We start from the raw sequence: 21,643 nt of genomic DNA, 5'->3' as shown, positions 1-21,643 counted from the left end.
ATGAAGAGAAAATATGATCAAATATATGCTGTATAAAAATAATGTAAGCAATAATATAAATAAAAGGAGATAATGTGACACATTTTAATATTGGAACTCAAAGGATTCCATACTAAGACATTGAATGATAGCTAAACATATTTGTTAGAGCAGTGATATTTTTCACTATTCATTTATTTTACTAATAGTATTACAATTTCATATTATCTACTATCCTCTTTATAATCCAGTTGTATTTGTGTGTATGAGTGTGTACGTTTGTGTGTGTGTGTTTGTGTTCATATTTGAAGTTTCTAACCTCATAATTTATTTGTATTTACATTTCAAATGTTATTTTATTTTCCGCCACTCCCTTTCTCCCTCTCTCTTGCTTCCATGGAGGTGCTCCCTCTCCCAACCACACTCACCGACATCATTGCCTTGGGGTTCCTTGGGAAAAAGAGACTTCACTGGACTAAAGGCTTCTCCTTTCATTGATGCCACACAAGACAATCCTCTGCTACATATGCAACTGGAGCCATGGGTCTCTCCACATATACTCCTTGATTGATGATTGAGTCCCTGGGAGCGGTGGAGGGATTGGTTGGTTGATAATGTTGTTCTTCCCTTGGAGTTGCAAACCCTTTCACTTCCTTCAATCCTTTTTCTAGCTCTTTCATTGGGGTCCCCATGTTCAGTTGGATGGTTAGCTACAAGTACCCTCTTCTGTATCAGTATCACTCTGGCCAAGCCTCTGAGGAGGTAACCATATTAGGCAAGTAAGCACTTAACTGTATCAGCAATAGCTGGAAAGAACCCAGATGTCCTACTACAGAGGAATGGATACATAATGAAACTTATAATATCATTCAGGTGTCTTTTTTTTTTTTTTTTTTTTTTTCTTTTCTTGAACTTCATATAGTCAGTGAGTTGTCTCTGGGGTGTTCAGAGATTTCTGGGGTTAGTATCAGGGAATGCATATTATGTCTGTTCTTTTGTGACTGGGTTATCTCACTCAGGATGATATTCTCTAGATGAATCCATTTTCTTAAGAATTTCGTAAAGTAATTGTTTATAATAGCTGAGTAGTACACATTTGTGAAAATGTACCACAATTTTTGTATCCATTCATTGACTGATGGACATCTGGGCTCTTTCCAGGTTCTGGCTATATAAATAGAGCTGCTATAAACATTGTGGTGCATGTGTATTTGTTGTATGTTAGAGCATCTCTGGGGTATATGCCCAGTAGTAGAATAAATGGGTCTTCAAGTAGTATTATGTCCAATTTTCTGAGGAATTACCAGAATGATCTCCAGAGTGTTTGTACCAGTTTACAACCCAACCAACAACGGAGAAGTGTTCTTCTTTCTCCACATCTTTGCCAGCATAGGCGGTCAACTGAATTTTTGTTCTCTGCCAATCTGACTGGTGTGAGGTGGAATCTCAGGGTTGTTTTGATATGCATTTCACTGATGGCTAATGATGTGTAGCACTTCCTTAGATGCTTCTCAGCCATTTGATATTTGTTTTTGTTCAGCTCTGTACCCCACTTTTTAATAGGGTTGTTTGATTCTCTGGTGTCTAGTTTCTTGAGTTCTTTGTATACCTTGGATTTTAGGCCTCTATATGATGTCAGGTTGGAAAAGATCTTTTCCCATTCTGTTGGTAGCCTTTTATTTTCTTGATAGTGCCCTTAGCCTTACAGAAACTATGCAATGTCATAAAGTCCCATTAGTCAATGTTTGACCTTGGAGCACCCGCCATTGTTGTTCTGATCAAGAAATTTTCTCCTGTGCCTATGTGTTCTAAGGATTTTCCTAATTTCTCATTTAATAGTTTCAGTGTACCTGGTTTAATGTGGAGATCTTTGATCCACTTGCACGTGAGCTTTGTACAAGGTGATAAGAAAGGGTCTATTTCCATTCTGCTGCACACTGAATACAAGATGGACCAACACCATTTGTTGAATAGGCTGTCCTTTTCAATTGAATGTTTACAGCTCCCTTGTCAAAAATCAGGTGATCATATATGTGAGGGCTCATTTCTGGATCTTGTATTCTATTCCATTGATCCACATGCCTATCTCTGTAGTAGTATCATGCAGTTTTTAGAACAATTATATTGTAGAATAACTTGAGGTCAGGGATAGTGATTTCCTGTCACATGCCCACTCTTCCCGCCGATAGGAACAGGCATGCAACAAACAAGATACTTCTGCGGACAACCTTTATTGTACAGCACTCTGAGCAGGGGACTTCTTGAGCAGGAAACTTCTCTCTGAGCTGGGGACTCCCTACCGGGGTCTACTGTATAGGCGACCTCTCGCGTGCAGTCTTCCACGTGCGATCTCTCTGCCCAGTCTCTCTCCATGTGGGATCTCTCCGCAATCTCTTTTACCAAGTCTCTCTCCATGTGGCATCTCCCGCAATCTCTCCTATCGGGTCTCTCTCCACGTGGTATCTCTCTGCCATCTCTCCACGTGGTGTCTCTGGCAATCTCTCCACTATCTCCCTCTCCACATGGGAGAGAAATGCACTGCTTACAACTGCCTAAGAAACTTGTGTTGCTACCTGATTGGTGCATTCTCCAGTAGCTCAATCACATGCCCCGAGATTGGGCTGTGACTTATGTGGTTGCCAAGCAACATGAGGGGAAAGGTTTTTGTAGGCTGAACAATGGGCGGGAAGCTGGTGCCATCTATTGGCGCCAATGGCTTCCTACAATTTCCGAAGATGTTTTTTGTTGTTAAGGATGCATTTTGATATTCGAGGTCTTTTGTTATTCCAGATGAAATTCTACATTGCGAGTTACCAAAGGTAAAGGCCTGGTGAGAAGGGGATACAAGTAGCCAGAGAGAAGAGAGATCTCTGCTGAGTGTGCACAGAAAGTGCACCCCTGCCCTGTCTTATCAAGAAATTAGAAAACTGGCACTGGGACCACTGCTCCTACCCGGCGACATTGGAGCACAGAACAGGGCTCAGTCCATCTGCCACTTGGACCAGGAGATCCCAGAGTTAAAGGCCTGGTGAGAAGGAGATCCGAGTAGCCAGGTTGCAGAGAGATCTCTGCTGAGTGTTCACGGAAAGCACACCCCTGCCTTTACTGATCCAGGGACCAGGAACCCAGCATTGGGACCTCTGTTCCCACCAAGCAGCTCTGGGGCACAGAACAGGGCTAGGACCATCTGCCACCTGGACCAGCAGAGATCCAGGGACACAGGTCAGGTACAAGGGAAAGGCAAGAACATATCACTGACAAATGGTGGCAAGAGGAAAGCTAAAGATAATATCCCAAGGAAACCAAGACAACCTGGCAACACTAGTACCCAGAACTCCCATCACAGCAAACAGCGGAATGCCAAACAGTACAGAAAAAAAAAAAAAAAAAAAAAAAAAAAAAAAAAAAAAAAAAAAAAAAAAAAAAAAAACTCAGACCTAAAATCATATCTCAAGATGATGATAGAGATCCTTAAACAAGAGCGGGAGGAAAAGCAAAAAGAATCAGAAGCTTTTAAAGAGGAAACAAGAAAAACACTCAAAAAACTCAAAGAACTAGAGGAAAACAGAAACAAAGAGATAAAAGAATGGAAGGAGGAATTTAAAATGGAAATTGACACAATAAAGAAAATACTAAAAGAGATAACCCTAGAGGAGGAACGCCTGAAAAAGAAATCAGGAGTCACAGATGCAAGCATTTTCAATACACTACAAGAGATGGAAGAGAGGATCTCGGGGACTGAAGACAACATTGAAAACAGCCAAAACTGTCAGAGAAGATGCAAAAACTAAAAACCTCCTAACCCAAAATGTCCAGGAGATCCAGGACTCAATGAGAACACAAAACCTAAGGATAAAAGGAATAGAAGAGGGAGAAGAATATCAGCTAAGGGGCACAGTAAATATCTTCAACAAAATTGTAGAAGAAATCTTCCCTACCCTTAAGAATCAGATGACCACGAGAATAAAAGAAGCCTTCAGAACTCCAAATAGGTTGAACCAGAAAAGAAATTCCACCTGACACATAATACTCACAAAACACCACACACAATAATAGTAGGAGACTTTAATATCCCACTCTCAAAAATGGATAGATCATGGAGGCAGAAACTGAACAAGGACACTATAAAACTAGCAGAGACAATGAACCAACTGGATTTAATAGATATCTACAGAACATATCATTCTAAAGTAAAAGAATACACCTTCTTCTCAGCACCCCATGGCACCTTCTCGAAAATTGACCACATAATTGGACACAGAATGATCATCAATCGATATAAGATAATTGAAATACTCCCATGCATCCTCTCAGATCACCATGGTCTAAGGCTGGTTTTTAACAACAACAAAGACAACAAAAAGCCCACATAAACATGGAAACTAAGCAACACTCTGATAAACGATAGCAGGGTCCAAGAAGAAATAAAGAAAAAAATTAAGGATTTTCTAGAATTTAATGAAAATGAAAACACAACATACCCAAATCTATGAGATGCAATGAAAGCAGTACTAAGAGGATAAATCCTAGCTCTGAGAGTTTCCAAAAAGAAACTAGAGAGAGCATACATCAGCAACTTGACAGCGCAGCTAAAGGCTCTAAAACAAAAGGAAACATATATACCTAAGAGGAGTAGAAAAAAAGAAATAATCAAATTTAGGGCAGAAATAGACCAAATAGAAACAAAAAGAACCATCAAAAAATCAACAAAACCAAGAGCTGGTTCTTTGAGAAAATCAACAAGATTGATATACCCCTAGCCAGACTAACTAAAAGGCAAAGAGAGAGTATACACATTTTTTTACAACTTTATTTTACAAAACAAAGAAAAATGTACAGATTTTACACATTTTTTGCATAAAATTATACAATACATTTTTGTCAGTACTTTTTTCAGGTTTTAAAATAATTTTTACATAAAACTGTATGAATATATTTTATAGCCAGTATTTGATTTTTTTAAAGGTTTGATGGTATGCGTTGAAAACTTAATAGTTAGAATGAGCATAAAGTACATGTAAAACAAAATGTAACATGGAAATAGTCAAAGTTTTCTTGCTGTGTAATGATTTTTTGTTTTGTTTTGTTTTGTTTTGTTTTCTTTATTTCTTGGACTTCATACAGTCTGTGAGTTGTTTTTGAGGCAGTGCAGGCCTCTGGGGCTAGAATCCCACTATCAGTGACTGCATATTATGTCTGTTCTTTTGTGACTGGGTTATCGCACTCAGGATGATATTCTCTAGATGCAGCAATTTTCTTAAGAATTTGGTCAAGTCATTGTTTCTGGTGGCTGAGTAGTATTCCACTGTGTAAATGTACGACAATTTTTGTATCCATTCATCTTCTGAGGGACATCTGGGTTCTTTCCAGATTCTGGCTATTATAAATACAGCTGCTATGAACATTGTGGTGCATGTATCTTTGTGTATATTGGAGCGTCGTTGGGATATATGCCAAGAAGTCGGATAGCTGGGTCTTCAGGTATTATTATGTCCAATATTCTGAGGTATAGCCAGACTGATTTCCAGAGTGGTTGTATTAGTTTGCAACACCACCAACAGTGGAGAAGGGTTTCTCTTTCTCTGCAACCTTGCCAGCATTTGTTGTCATCTGAGTTTTGAATCTTGGCCAATCTGACTGGTGTGAGATGGAATCTCAAGGTTGTTTTGATTTGCATTTCCCTGATGGCTAAGGATGTTGAGCACTTCCTCAGATATTTCTCAGCCATTCGATATTCCTCAACTGAGAACGTTTTGTTTAGCTCTGTCCCACTTTTTTAAATAGGGTTATTTGATTCTCTGGTGTCTAGCCTTTTGAGTTCATTGAATAACTTAGATATTAGGCCTCTATCTGATATGAAGTTGGTAAAAATATTTTCCCATTCTGTTGGCTGCCGTTTTGTTTTCTTGACAATGTCTTAGCCTTACAAAAACTTTGCAGTCTCATTAAGTCCCATTTGTTAATCTTTGACCTTAGAGCTTGAGCCATTGGTGTTTTGTTCAGAAAATTTTCTCCTGTGCCTATATGTTCTAAAGTTTTTCCTACTTTCTCATCTAATAGTTTCAGTGTATCTGGTTTAAAGTGAAGATCTTTGATCCACTTACACTTGAGCTTTGTACAAGGAGATAAGAAAGGGTCTATTTTCATTCTTTTGCATGTTGAGTGCCAGTTGGACCAGCAACATTTGTTGAATACGCAGTCCTTTTTCCAATGAATGTTTACGGCTTTTTATAAAAATTCAGGTGACCATATGCATGAGGGCTCATTTCTGGATCATCTATTCTATTCCATTGATCCACATGCCTATTTCTGTACCAGTACCATGCAGTTTTCAGCACAATTGCCTTATAATATTGCTTGAGGTCAGGGATACTGATTTCCGCAGATATTTTCTTGTTGTTGAGGATGGATTTCGCTATTCTAGGTCTTTTGTTGTTCCATATGAAATTGAACATTGATCTTTCCAATTCCATGAAGAATTGTGTTGGAATTTTGATGGGGATTGCATTGAATCTGTAGATTGCTTTTGGTAAGATGGCCATTTTTAAAATGTTGATCTTTCAATCCATTAGCATGGGAGATCTTTCCATTTACTGAGATCCTCCTCAATTTCCTTCTTTAGTGGTTTGAAGTTCGTGTTGTATAGGTTCTTCATTTGCTTAGTTAGAGTCACACCAAGGTATTTCATAGTTTTGTGACAATTGTGAAAGGTACCTTTTCCCTAATTTCTTTCTCCACATGTTTGTCCTTTGAGTATAGGAATGCTACTGATTTGTGTGTGTTGATTTTGTATCCAGCCACATTGCTGAACTTGTTCTCTGGTGGAATTTTTAGGGTCACTTAAGTACACTATCATGTCATCAGCAAAGAGTGATGTTTTTATCTCTTTCTTTTCGATTTGTATCACCTTGATCTCCTGTTCCTGTTTAATTGCTCCACCCAGGACTTCCTGTACTAAGTTGAATATGTAGGGGGAGAATAGGAAGCCTTGTCTATTCCCTGATTTTAGTGGCATTATTTCAAGTTTCCCACCATTAATTTTGATGTTGGCTGTTTGTTTGCTGTATATTGCTTTTATTATGTTTAAGTATGGACCTTGGATTCCTGTTCTTTCCAGGACTTTTAACATGAAGTCGTGTTGAATTTTGTCAATTTTTTTTCTCAGCATCTAGTGAGATGATCATGTGATTTTGTTCTTTGAGTTTGTTTATATGTTGGATTACATTGATGGATTTCCTTATATTAAACCATCCCTGCATCCAAGGGATGAAGCCTACTTGGTCATGATAAATATCATTTTGATGTGTTCTTGGATTCGGTTTGCAATGATTTTGTGGAGTATTTTTGCGTCAATGTTCATACGTGAGATTGGTCTGAAGTTCTCTTACCTTGTAGGGTCTTTGTGTGGTTTAGGTACGAGGGTTATTGTAGTCTCAAAAAATGAATCTTTTGGAATAGTTCGAAGAGTATTGGTGTTATATCCGCAATAAATGTCTGATAAAATTCTGCACTGAACCCGTCTGGACCTGGGCATTTTTCGGTTGTTACGCTTTTGATGACTTCTTCTATTTCTTTAGGTGTTATAGGGTTATTTAGATGGTTTATTTGGTCCTGGTTTAACTTTTTGGATCTTGTATCTGTCTAGGAATTCTTCCATTTCCTCCAGATTTCCCAATTTTGTGTAGTATAAGTTTTTGTAGTAGTATCTGATGATTTCTTGAATTTCCTCAGTTTCAGTTGTTATGTGTCCACTTTCCTTTCTGATTTTGTTAATTTGTATACTCTCTCTTTGCCATCTAGTTTGTCTGGCTAGGGGTTTATCAATCTTGTTGATTTTCTCAAAGTACCAACTCTTAGTTTTGTTGATTTTTTCAATGGTTCTTTTTGTTTCTATTTGGTCTATTTCTGCCCCAATTTTGATTATTTCCTGCCATATACTCTTCTTGGGTATATCTGCTTCCTTTTGTTCTAAGGCTTTTAGCTGTGCTGTCAGGTTGTTGATGTAAGCTGTCTTCAGTTTCTTTTTGGAAGCACTTAGGGCTATGAGTTTTCCTCTCAGTACTGCTTTCATTGGATCCCATCGGTTTGGGTATGTTGTGTTTTCGTTTTCGTTGAATTCGAGAAAGTCCTTAATTTCTTTCCTTATTTCTTTTTGACCCTGGTATCGTTTAACAGAGCGTTGTTTAGTTTCCATGTGTACGTGGGCTTTTTGTTGTCTTTGTTGTTGTTAAAGACCAGCCATAGACCATGGTGATCTGAGAGGATGCATGGCAGTATTTCAATTATCTTATATCGATTGAGGCTCGTTTTGTGTCCAATTAAGTGATCTATTTTTGAGAATGTGCTATGGGGTGCTGAGAAGAAGCTGTATTCTTTTACTTTAGGATGATATGTTCTGCAGATATCTATTAATTCTAGTTGGTTCAAAGTCTCTGCTAGGTTTGCAGTGTCCTTGTTCATTTTCTGTTTCCATGATCTGTCCATTGGTGAGAGTGGGGTATTAAAGTCTCCCACTATTATTGTGTGGGGTGAAGTGTATTTTTTGAGCTTTAGTAGGGTTTCTTTTATGAATGTGGGTACTTTTGTATTTGGAACACATATGTTTGGATTGAGAGTTCCTCCTGACAGATTTCCCCTGTAATGAGTAAAAAGTATCCTTCCTTATATATTTTTTAAAATTTTGGTTGGAAATTTACTTTATTTGATATTAGAATAGCCACTCCAGCTTGCTTCTTGGGGCTCTTTGCTTGGAAGTTTTTTTCCCACCCTTTTACTCTGAGATAGTGTCTGTCTTTGTCTCTGAGATGAGTTTCCTGTATGCAGCAAAAGGCTGGATTTTGTTTATGTATCCTGTTGATAGCCTTTGTCTTTTTATTGGGGAGTTGAGTACATTTATGTTAATAGATATAAAGGATAGTTGTTTCTGTTTCCTGCCATTATTGCTTTTGTGTGTTGAGTTGGTCTTTGTTTTTTCCTTCAATTAGTTTTCTTGTTTGGGAGTTTTCTTGTTTTTACTAGGCTGTATTTTCCCTCATTGTATTGGGTTTTCCACCTATAATTCATTGTAGTGCTGGGTTTGTGGTCATAAATTGTGTAAATTTTGATTTGTTTTAAAATATCTTCATCTCTCCATCTATGGTGATTGATAGTTTTGCTGGGTATAGCAGCTTCGGCTGGCACTTGTGCTCTCTAAGGGTGTGCATGATGTCTGTCCAGGCTCTTCTAGCTTTCATATTCTCTGTTGAGAAATCAGGTGTGATTCTGTTTGGCCTGCCTTTATATGTTACCTGACCTTTTTCCCTTACTGATTTTAGCATTCTTTCTTTGCTTTGGGCACTTGATATTTTTACTATTATGTGTCAGGAGTTATTTCTTTTCTGGTCCAACCTATTTGGAGTTCTGAAGGCTTCTTTTATGCTTGTGGTCATCTCATTTTTGAGGGTAGGGAAGTTTTTTTCTATGATGTTGTTGAAGATATTTACTGTGCCTCTTAGTTGATATTCTTCTCCCTCTTCTATTCCTATTATCCTTATGTTCAGTCTTCTCATTGTGTCCGGGTTTACCTGGACATTTTGGGTTAGGAGCTTTTTGTTTCTTGCATCTTCTCTGGCTGTTTTTTCTATGCTTACAATGTTGTCGTCTGCCTTCGAGATTCTCTCTTTCATCTCTTGTAATCTATTGGAAATGTTTGTTTCTGTGACTCCTGATTTCTTATTTAGGTGTTCTACCTCCAGGTTTATCTCTTTTAGTGTTTTCTTTATTGTGTCAATTTCCGTTTTAAATTCCCTCTTCCATTCCTTCGTCTCTTTGCTTCTGTTTTACTCTAGTTCTTTGAGTTCTTTGAGTGTTTTTCTTGTTTTCTCTTTAAAAGCTTCTGATTTTTTTTTCTTTTCCTCCCGTTCTTGTTTAAGTATCTCTATCAGCTTCTTGAGGTATAATTTCAGGTCTGTGTCTTCTTTTTCTGGAGTGTTTGGCATTCCAGTGTTTGCTGTTATGGGTGAGCTGGGTTCTGGTGTTGCCAGGTTGTCTTGTTTTCCTTGGGATATACTCTTTTGCTTTCCTCTTGCCATTTTGTTGTCAGTGATATGTTCTCACCTTTCCATTGTATCTGGTCTGTGTTCTTGGATCTCCACTGCTCCAGGTGGCAGATGGGCCCTGTTTTATGCCTCAGAGTCACCAGGTTGGAACAGAGGTTCCAAAGTTCTGTTCCTGTTCCCTTGATCAGGCAGGTCGGATGGTCCGCATTCCCTGTGCACTCCACAGAAATCTCTCTGCTTCCTGGCTGCCTAGGTCTCCTACTCACCACTTTTTCAACCTTTAGGTGCTGGCGGTCCGTGTGGCAGATGGGCCGGGCTCTGTTCAGCACTCTGAAGTTGCTGCCGGGTGGAAACAGAAGTTCCAAAGTTCTGTTCCTGGTCCCTGGATCAGGCAAGTCAGAGGGTATGCTTTGTGTGCGCACACCGCAGAGATCTCTCTGCTCCCTGGCTGCCTAGATCTCCTACTCACCAGTTTTTCAATATTTAGGAGCTGGCAGTCCGGAGAGTATACAAATTATCAAAATCAGAAAGGTAACTGGAGACATAGCAACAGAAATTGATGAAATTCAAGAAATCATTAAATCCTTCTACAAAAAACTATACTCCACTAAGTTGGAAAATCTGGAGAAAATGGATAAATTCCTAGACAGATACAAGATCCCAAAGTTAAACCAGAACAAGGTAAACAATCTAAATAATCCATAACACCTAAAAACATTGAAGCAGTCATCAAAAGCCTTCCAACCAAAAACGCCCAGGTCCAGATGGGTTCAGTGCAGAATTTTATCAGACATTTATTCTGGACATAACACCAATACTCTCTAAATTATTCCACAAGATAGAATCAGATGGAATACTACCTAACTCATTTTTTTGAGGCTACAATAACCCTTGTTCCTAAACCACACAAAGACCCTACAAGGAAAGAGAACTTTAGACCAATCTCACTTATGAATACTCATGCAAAAATACTCAACAAAATCCTTGCAACCCGAATCCAAGAGCACACCAATATCATCATTCACCATGACCAAGTAGGCTTCATCCCTGGGATGCAGGGATAGTTTAATATAAGGAAATCCATCCATGTAATCCACCATATAAACAAACTCTAATAACAATGGAATAGAGTAGAAGATCCAGAATGAGACATCACGTATATGGTCACCTGATTTTTGACAAAGGTGTTGTAAACATTATATGGAAAAACGACAGTATATTCAACAAATGGTGTCCAACTAACTCTCAGCATGCAGAAGAATGAATATAGAACCTTTCTCATCTCCTTGTACAAAGCTCAAGTGTAAGTGGATCAAAGATCTCCACATTAATCCAGATACAATGAATCTATTAGATGAGAAAGTAGGGAAAACCTTAGAACACATAGGCACAGGAAAAATTTTCTGAACAAAATACCAATGGCTCAAGCTCTAAGGTCAATGATTAACAAATGGGACTCAATGAAATTGCAAAGTTTCTTTAAGGCTAAAGACATTGTAAAGAAAACAAAATGGCAGCCAACAGAATGGGAAAAGATCTTTACCAACTCCACATCAGATAGAGTCCTAATATCCAAGGTATACAAAGAAATCAAGAAGCTAGACACCAGAGAATCATACAACCCTTTTAAAAAATGGGGGACAGAGCTAAACAAAATGTTCTCAATTGAGGAATATCAAATGGCCAAGAAACATCTATGGAGGTGCACTACATCCTCAGCCATCATGGAAATGCAAATCAAAACAACCCTGAGGTTCCACCTCACACCAGTCAGATTGGCCAATATCCTAATCTCAGATGACAGCAGATGTTAGGGAGGTTGTGGAGAAGGAGGAACACTTCTCCACTGTTGGTGGGGTTGTAAACTGATGCAACCACTCTGGAAATCATTCTGGCGATTTCTCAGAAAATATGACATAGTACTTCCTGAAGATCCAGCTATTCCACTTCTGGGCATATACCCCAGAGACTTTTCGATATACAACAAAGATACATGCATCACAATGTTCATTGCAGCTCTATTTATAATAGTCAGAAGCTGGAAAGAACCCAGATGTCCTTCAGTGGATGAATGGATACAAAAATTGTGGTACATTTACACAATGGAGTACTACTCAGTTATCAGAAATAATGACTTAACCAAATTCTAAAGAAAATAGTTGAATACAGAGAATATCATCATTAGTGAGATAACCAGTCACAAAAGAACAGACATAATATGCAGTCACTGATAGTGTTATGCTAACTCCAGAGACTTGGACAGCCCCAGAAACACACAGACTGTGGGAAGTTCAAGAAAACGAAACAAAACAAAACAAAACAAAACAAAAAACGAAATATTATGCTCAATCCTTACACACCAAGAAAACTTTGACTAATTCCTGGTTACATCCTGTTTTACATTCCCTTTTTGTTCATTTTAACTAGTAATACCTTAATGCAGAGTATCAAACCTTAAATAAAGAAAAATAAAGCCAAGCACTGACAAAAGTGTATTCATATACATTTATGAAAAAATGTTTAATTTTTTTTTAATTTTTTAAATAAAGTTAAAAAAATAAATTAAAAAAGAAAAAAAGAAAAAAAAAAGAAATTCCACATTGCTCTTTCCAACTCACCTAAGTATACTATCTTAACATCTGCAAATAGTTATCATTTTACTTCTTCCTTTTCAGTTTGTATCCACTTGATTTTCTTTTGTTGTCTAATTGCTTCAGCCAGGACTTTCAGTACTATGTTGAATATGTAGGGGTAGAGTGGGAAGCCTTGTTCAGTCCCTGATTTTAGTGGTATTTCTTCAAGTTTCCCACTGTTAAGTTTCATGTTGGCTGTTGGTTTGCAGTATATTGCTTTTATTATGCTTAGGGATGGGCCTTGGATTCCTGTACTTTCCAACGCTTTTAACTTGAAGGGGTGTTAAATTTTGTCACATGCTTTCTCAGCATCTAGGGAGATGACCATGTAGATTTTTGCTTTGAGTTTGTTTATTTGGTGGATTACATTGATGGATTTCCATCTATTAAACTACCCCTGCATCCCAGGGATGAAGCCTACTTGATCATGGTGAATGGTCATTTTGATATGTTCTTGGATTCGGTTTGCAAGGATTTTGTTGAGTATTGTTGCATCAATGTTCATAAGTGATATTGGTCTGAAGTTCTCTTTCCTTGTAGGGTCTTTGTGTGGTTTAGGAACGAGGGTTATTGTAGCCTCAAAAAATGAGTTAGGTAGTGTTCCATCTGATTCTATTTTGTGTAATAGTTTGGAGAGTATTGGTGTTATATCCCCAATAAATGTCTGGTAAAATTCTGCACTGAACCCGTCTGGACCTGGGCTTTTTTTGGTTGGGAGGCTGTTGATGACAGCTTCTATTTCTTTAGGTGTTATGGGATTAGTTTGTTGGTTTAACTAGTCCTGGTTTAACTTTAGTATCTGTTATCTGTCTAGCAATTCATCCATTTAATCAGGATTTTCCAGCTTTGTTGGGTGTAGGCTTTTATAATAGGATCTGACAATTTCCTGAATTTCCTCAATTTCATTTATTATGTCTCCACTTTCATTTCTGATTCTGTTAATTTGGATACTCTCTCTTTGCCCTTTATTTAGTCTGGCTAAGGGTTTATCAATCTTCTTAATTTTCTCAAAGAACCAGCTCTTGGTTTTGTTGATTCTTTGAATCATTCTATTTGTTTCTATTTGTTCTATTTCTGCCCTAAGTTTGATAATTTCTTGCCATCTACTTCTCTTGGGTTTATGTGCTTCCTTTAGATCTAGAGCTTTCATCTGTGCTGTCAAGTTGCTGATGTATGCTCTCTTCAGTTTCTTTTTGGAGCTACTCAGATCTATGAGTTTTCTTCTTAGTACTGTTTCATTGCATCCCATAGGTTTGGGTATATTGTGTTTTTATTTTCATTGAATACTAGAAAATCCTTAATTTCTTTCTTTATTTCTTCTTAGACACTGCTATGGTTTAATAGAGCATTGTTTAGTTTCCATGTGCATATGGGTTTTGTTTTTGTCTTTATTGTTATTGAAGACCAGCCTTACACCTTGGTGACCAGAAACAATGCATGGGAGTCTCTGCTAGTTTTACAGTGTCTTTGTTCATTTTTTGTTTCCATGATCTGTCCATTGGTGAGAGTGGGGTTTAAAGTCTCCCACTATTATTGTTTGGGTTGAAATGTAATTTTTTAACTTTAGTAAGGTTTCTTTTATGAATATGTGTGCTTTTGTATTTGGAACATATATGTTAAGTATTGAGAGTTCCTCCTGACAGATTTCCCCTGTAATGAGTAAAAAGTGTCCTTCCTTATGTTTTTTGATGAATTTTTGTTGGAAACTTACTTTATTCGATATTAGAATAGCCATTCCTGCTTACTTCTAGGGGCGGGAAACTTGGAAGTTTTTTTTTCCCAACCTTATACTCTGAGATAGTGACTGTCTTTGTCTCTGATATGAGTTACTTTTATGCAGCAAAATGCTGAGTTTTGTTTATATATCTAGTCTGATAGCCTATGTCTTTTTATTGGGGAATTGGCTTCATTTATGTTAACAGATATTAAGGAAGAGTGTTTGCTCTTTCCTGATATTTTTGCTTTTAGATGTAGAATTGTACCTGTGTGTGTTTCTTCTTCTGAATTTCTTGCTTAGTAGTTTTCTTGTTTTTACTAGGATTTAGTTCCCCTCTTTGTATTGGGTTTTCCACCTATAATTTGTTGCAGTCCTGGATTTGTGGTCAGATATTGTGTAAATTTAGTTTTGTCTTGGAATATCATAGTCTCTCCATCTATGCTGATTGATAGTTTTGCTGGGTATAGGAGACTGGGCTGACAATTGTGTTCTCCTAGGGTCTGTATGATGTCTGTCCAGGATCTTCTAGTTTTAATAGTCTCATTAGGGAAGTCGGTTGTGATTCTGATTGGTCTGCCTTTATATGTTACATTACTTTTTTCCCTTACTGCTTTGAGCATTATTTCTTTGGGCATTTGGCGTTTTACCTATTATGTGTCAGGAGGAATTTCTTTTCTGGTCCAACCTATTTGGAGTTCTGTCGGGTTCTTTTATGCTCATGGTCATCTCATTCTTAGGGGTAGGGAAATTTTCTTCTAAGATTCTGTTGAAGATATTTCCTGTGCCTCTTAGTTGATCTTATTCTCCCTCTTTTGTACATATTATCCTGAGGTTTGTTCTTCTCATTGTCTCCTGGATCTCCTGGATATTTTGGGTTAGGAACTTTGTGGTTTTTGCATCTTCTCTGACTGTTTTGTCTATGTTTTCAATGTTGTCTTTGACCTCCATGATTCCCTCTTCCATCTCTTTTAGTCTGTTGTAAATGCTTGCATCTGTGACTCCTGATTTCTTTTTTAGGTTTTCTACCTCTAGGGTTGTCTCTTTTATGTTTTTATTTTGTGTTCATTTCCGTTTTAAATTCCTTCTTCCAATCCTACATCTCTTTGGTTCTGTTTTCCTCTAGTTCTTTGAGTTCTTTGAGTTTTTTCTTGTTTCCTTTTTAAAAGCTTTTAATTCTTTAAGCTTTTCCTCTCATGTTTGTTTAAGGATATGTATCATCATCTTGAAGTATTATTTCGGGTCTGAGTCTTCTTTTTTGGAGTGTTTGGCATTCTACTCTTTGCTGTGATCGGGGAGCTGGGTTCTGGTGGTGCCAGGTTGTCTTGTTTTCCCTGGGGTATGTTCCTTTGCTTTTCTCTTGCCATCTTATTGTCTATGTTTTTAAGTGGTCTTGTTGTCAGTGATTGGTTCTCACCTCTCCCTTGTACCTGGCCTGTGTCCCTGTATCTCTAAGTGTTCCTGGTTGCAGATTGCCTGATCTTTTCTTCTGTATGCATGAGCCACTGGCTGGTAACAGATAGCCCAAAGCAGGGTTCCTGCTTCCCTTAACATATCAGGGTGGGGGGGGGTAGCATAATTTCCATATGCTCTGCACAGAGTGCTCTGTTCCCCGGCTACTTGGCTACTTGGAGCACTGTCTCACTGTTCCTGTGTCCCTGGATCTCTGCTGTTTCTGGAGGTAGATGGCCTGAGTGCCTTCTGCACACAAGGCTTGCAGGATGGAAACACACATCTCCAAAGCAGGGTTCTTGCTCCTCTGAATCAGTCGGGGGTGGGGGGACGCACTTTTTGTGAGCTCGGCAGAGATCTCTCTGCTCCCCGGCTACTCAGAATGCCTTGTCACCAGGCCTGTGTCCCTGTATCTCTGCTGTTCCTGTTGGTGGATGGCCTGAGCACCTGTTGTGCATCCAAGGGCCACCGGCTGGAAACAGACAGTCCAATGTGGGGTTCCTGGTTCCGTGAACCAAGCAGGGGGGTTACACTTTTCGCATGTTTGGCAGAGATCTCTCTGCTCCCCAGCTACTCGAAGTGCCTTCTCAACAGGCCTGTGTCCCTGGATCTCCCCAGGTCTCTCATCTAAATATAATGATAACTTTTGGGACTAATTTCATTTAGACTATTGATGTGTTATATCGTTATTTGTTAAAAATTTCCTCTGGGACACACACACACACACACACACACACACACACACACACACAAGACTGGGTTTGTCCTGTACTATTAGGTACACTGCCTTCATAAGGTGATGGACAGACAATGCTAACTTGCTGAGTCCTCCAGCTGGTAAGTTACAAATTTTTGCTTTTTGAGCTCAGCCCCTTATCCCAAGTGAATTCAGTGTATTTTTAACACATTTACAGTGTTAAATATGAATTATTATTAAATCTTGTGGTCTACGTATAGGAAAATATAACCCAGCACTTTTAAACTTCATTGCTATAATTAAAATGAATCAAATGAAATATAAACATTTTGATTAAAATATTTCAATTATATTGGCAAAAGCTTTATGTAAACACCACTTTTCTGAAAAGCCATCATGGTGAAAAGACAAGGATGTGTCTCAGAAGTTAAAGTTGATCATCGTTTATTAGCACAGGAATGAGCTGAATAATACCGAAATATTTTACTTTTGAGTTGGTGGCACAGATGTGATATTACTAAGAGCTATAAATAACATAAATTGAAGGGAGCTTTTAAGTCTTATCAACAGTCTGAGAAAAGTGAACAAAGATTAATGGCATGCAGTCTTCTGGAGGATGCTAGTTTTTCCATCTCTAAGTGACAAACCTGAAGAGAATAGTGTACTTTTACAGTTATTCAGTATCATGAGAATGTAATTTGTAGATTATTCACATCCAGATTTATCTGGAAAAAAACAATTAAAATTTCAAAAAGGTTCAGAATTTGCATAAATAAAACAACTAACATAATATGTGCAAGTTGTAATCCATGTCAAATAGCTTGAATTAATGACATATAAATATGAACATATACTAAATGTGAGAGAAAAGTGCTGTGAGAATAGTAAGGGAGATCCTGAAATTATTTTTGGATAAGAATCTTATTTTCCTCCTCAGTATTTGTCCCCAGCCAAACTTTGTTTATTTGTGCTTTGCTTTTTTTAATTTCATATTTCATGTTATATTAGCATCTACTCCTTCTTCTTCTTCTCCAAGTCACTACTTCTCCCATACATATTTTTTCTGTTTCCTTTCAGAAAAAAATCAACCAAATATGGCATGCCAAATTAAATAAAACTAAGCACCTTCATGCATATTATTGTGTGATGTGGCAATACAGTGGGAGAAATAGGGACCTTAACACAGACAAAAGGTCAGGGACAATTCCTGCCCCTACTGCTAAGAGAGCCACAAGAAGTCCAAGATATACAACCATAACATACATTATGCAGAGGGGTTAGGTTCCAGACCCTTTCAGACTCCCTGTTGGTTGGTTTTGTCTCTGTGAGCCAAGATTAATTAATTTTATTAGTTTCCTTATGGTGTTCTTGGCTAATGATATTTTTGCTTGTTTAGTTGTGTGTCTTTGTTTTCTACTGAAAACACTGTCCTAAGATTTACTCTTCTCCATACAAATAAATGGATTATGTCCTCTGCTTAGTAATATTTGAAAGGAAGAATAACTACATATCTACTTTGTGCTATCTAAGAAGCCTAGAGTATGGTGACTAGGTTAGAGCTCTGGAATTTATAATGAGTCCTCAGGCAAGCTGATTTCCAGTTACAGTTTTACTGGAAAAGAAGAATATCACTGTTTTGGGCTGTGGGAAACATTAATACCCCCAGAGACATAATCTGTTATTCTCTGAATAAATAAAAGCTGTTTTTCTTTTCAATGAGAGTTTGATAACCTCTTCCTCAAAGTATAGGGAGTGCAGGAATTCCCTAGGAGATAGAAATTCAGTATTGCTGAATTAGAAAACATGGGACTTGGAACAGTATTGATACTTCTAATGGGGTATCTATGGTGCAGCAGAAAGATATGGGAAGAGTAACCACACATTCTTGTCTACTTTTTTGTTCTCCCCTCTTTTTGGTTGTTTTCATTCAGCTCTTTCCCATCTCCTACAACATCATCAACTCCTCATCTGTGAACTGTGTGCTGATCTCTTATAGCCATCCTAAAGTCTCTAGCTGTCTTTCTGGCACTGACGTTTTCAGGCCAGTGCAACATATTTTTCACATTAGATGCCTTTCAGAACTTCCTGAAAATAATTGGGGTAAAAGCATAGCCTTTAAAAGAGAAATTCTTTTTATTTGAAAGTCCTGGTATTAAAAATGATTAAATGACTTTTGAGGTAGAAACAAACTGAATAAAGAGTCAATTCCTGATTATTCACCTTTTATCTTCTGCAAAACCATATTTTCATTTTGGTTCTGCATTACTGCTCAGTTCTAAGAATATGGTGTTTATTAAAAACTAGTGGGGGTGACAACTATCCTCTAGTCCTCTGCAAGCTTATTCTAACACATATGAATAAAAACATTAATCATGGAAACAATTGAACAAGGTTATGCACTATTTTAATTTTATTTAAATATAATCACTGGACATTGAATGATCTAAAATATGACTCTAATAGAAGAAAGAAGACTTAAAAGTGGTAATATTAATGATATTTTTAGCTAGAAAAACTATCATTCTGTAACATTTACTATGTTAAGTAAGAAGTAACACAAAATTTTCAGATTATTTGGAATTTAAAAATATTGCTTTTCCTCATGTTTATCCTAGAATATCTGTAACAATCTGTAGAGCTTTTAAATATTATATACATAAGCATGTCCTCAATATGTGCACAATGACATATGATTTTTTGATATTATTTATGTTATGGTACTAATAAAAAACTTCCTATTTGCTTCATTAAACACCAGGGCAATCAAACACATGCTAAATGTTAAGTTGACTATGTGCTTTACTGCTAATTATATGTGAAAAATAAAGTTAATGATAAAAGTATCATGAATCATATATTCTAACTTTGCATTCACTGAGTTGTAATATTAACCATAATCGTGATAACGAATTTATGTTTGAAAAGTTTTATGGCAAACAATTCATAACCATATCAGGGACTCATAAATATGTAAATATATGGTCACTAAAATTCAGGAAGAAGAGTTGAGTAACTTAATATAAAATAACAGAAAAAATATCATCATTGAGGGTTACTTTTCCTTAAAATGCTCCATAGCGTAGCATACTAACCTAAAAATGAATGTCTTTTTTTTCAGATAAAGTGTTTCACATTAACCATTTCTGAACACTAATGAGAAACAATGTGGCTGAATAACAATGTGACTGAGTTCATTCTACTTGGTTTGACACAGGATCCTTTTAGGAAGAAAATCCTATTTGTTGTGTTTTTACTTTTTTACATGGGGACATTACTGGGTAACTTGCTTATCATTGCTACCATCAAGACAAGCCAGGCCCTTGGGAGTCCCATGTACTTCTTTCTGTTCTACTTATCCTTGTCGGACACCTGCTTCTCTACAACCATAGCCCCTAGAACAATTGTGGATTCCTTGATGAAGGAAGCCTCTATCTCTTTCACTGAGTGCATAATCCAAGTTTTTACTTTTCATTTCTTTGGCTGTCTAGAGGTCTTTATCCTCATCTTAATGGCAGTTGACCGCTATGTGGCCATCTGTAAGCCACTTCACTACATGACTATCATAAACCGCCGGGTCTGTGGTTTGCTGGTTGCCATAGCGTGGGTAGGATCCTGTGTCCATTCTTTAGTTCAGATATTTCTGGCCTTGGGTTTGCCCTTCTGTGGTCCCAATGAGATTGATCACTTTTTCTGTGACTTGCAGCCACTATTGAAGCTTGCCTGTTCAGACACATATATAATAAACCTGCTTCTGGTATCCAACAGTGGAGCTATTAGTACAGTGAGTTTTCTCATGCTGATGATCTCCTATGTCATTATTCTTCATTCTCTAAGAAACCACAGTGCTGAGGGAAGAAGGAAAGCACTATCCACCTGCATATCCCACATTATTGTGGTCATTCTTTTCTTTGGACCTTGCATCTTTATATACACACGCCCTGCAACAACATTTCCTATGGACAAGATGATTGCTACATTTTATTCAATTGGGACACCTTTACTGAATCCTCTGATTTACACACTGAGGAATACAGAGGTGAAAAATGCCATGAAGAAGTTATGGAGAAAGAAACTCTTCTCAAATGATTGAAAGTAAATGAGGTCTCTAGTCTATTTTCATAGTTTGTATTAAAATATAATTCAATAAAATATCATTTTATTATTATTTAGTTTACTAGCTTTTTAGCACATGAGGACTATGAGTTCATATTATAAAGAGACAAAGTGAAAGGGTTTTGTTGAGTCGATTTTATGACATGGAATAAAGCATGAATTAGAAATCTGTGAAGACTCTTGGTTTTTGTTCATGTTTGCTGCTGTATTTCTCATGCCCTCAATCTTTTCTGTCCCAATACAATTTTGGATGTGATTGTTTTTTCTGCCCTTTATTTTGTTGCCTTCTAAGTTATCTCCTGATAATTATCTGTCTATTTAATCACATCTTCTATTCAAAGCCTGATAATGTTTACTTCTCTTGGTTATTATTATTTTATTTTGGTGATGTTAATATATGTACAACATTCTTCACTCCCTTTCCTCTCTCAAAACCTTCTCATTTACAACATCCTCTTCTCTTTAAACTTAATACCGCTATTTTTTTTACTGCTCTTGCATTTAGGCACATATGTACATACATAAATATTACAACTATATATATATATATATATATATATATATATATATATATATATATATATATATATATATTACAAAGCCATTTTAATAATGGCATCAACTTACTTTATCTCTAGTCTCAACAAATTGTGGCAGATTCAAATAACTTTATCAGGTGCTAGTATACGAGGAAATGCATACCCTTGAAGAAATCTCTCTTCTATGTAGGGGTTTATTCAAACCTTTTAGCATGTGCTTTCTTTGATAAAATACTTGAAGGCTAGCAGAATACAGAGAGTAAAGTTAACTCTTGTGAATATCATATTCTGCTCTCAATATTGGGGTCATAGTCTCAATTTTTCTATTTAACTCTTATAACCTTCTTCTGAATGTTCTCTTCTACCTTAATTATTAAGCCTACTTTTGGACATATTAATTATAGGGTATTTGTTATTTATAAAAACAGTTTTCAAAACCAGTGCAGCATATGTAGGTTAGTTTTAAGTAGAAATGTCTA

At 37.1% G+C, this 21,643-nt stretch overlaps 1 protein-coding gene across 1 annotated transcript; it reads left to right on the top strand.

The window, feature by feature from the left end:
• Positions 1 to 19,675: 19,675 nt before the first annotated feature.
• Positions 19,676 to 20,602, top strand: LOC308429259 (olfactory receptor 4C16-like; the record flags this gene model as incomplete). The annotated part of the gene is made up of 1 exon (XM_080927990.1): positions 19,676 to 20,602. The coding sequence occupies one exon, from the start codon at positions 19,676 to 19,678 to the stop codon at positions 20,600 to 20,602; it is 927 nt and encodes a 308-aa protein (XP_080784116.1).
• Between the last annotated feature and the right edge of the window lie 1,041 nt (positions 20,603 to 21,643).

This window comes from Micromys minutus, assembly GCF_963924665.1.
Source record: "Micromys minutus genome assembly, chromosome: 13".
Classification (NCBI taxonomy): Eukaryota; Metazoa; Chordata; class Mammalia; order Rodentia; family Muridae; genus Micromys; species Micromys minutus.
This window is presented reverse-complemented; position numbering and strand designations above follow the sequence as displayed.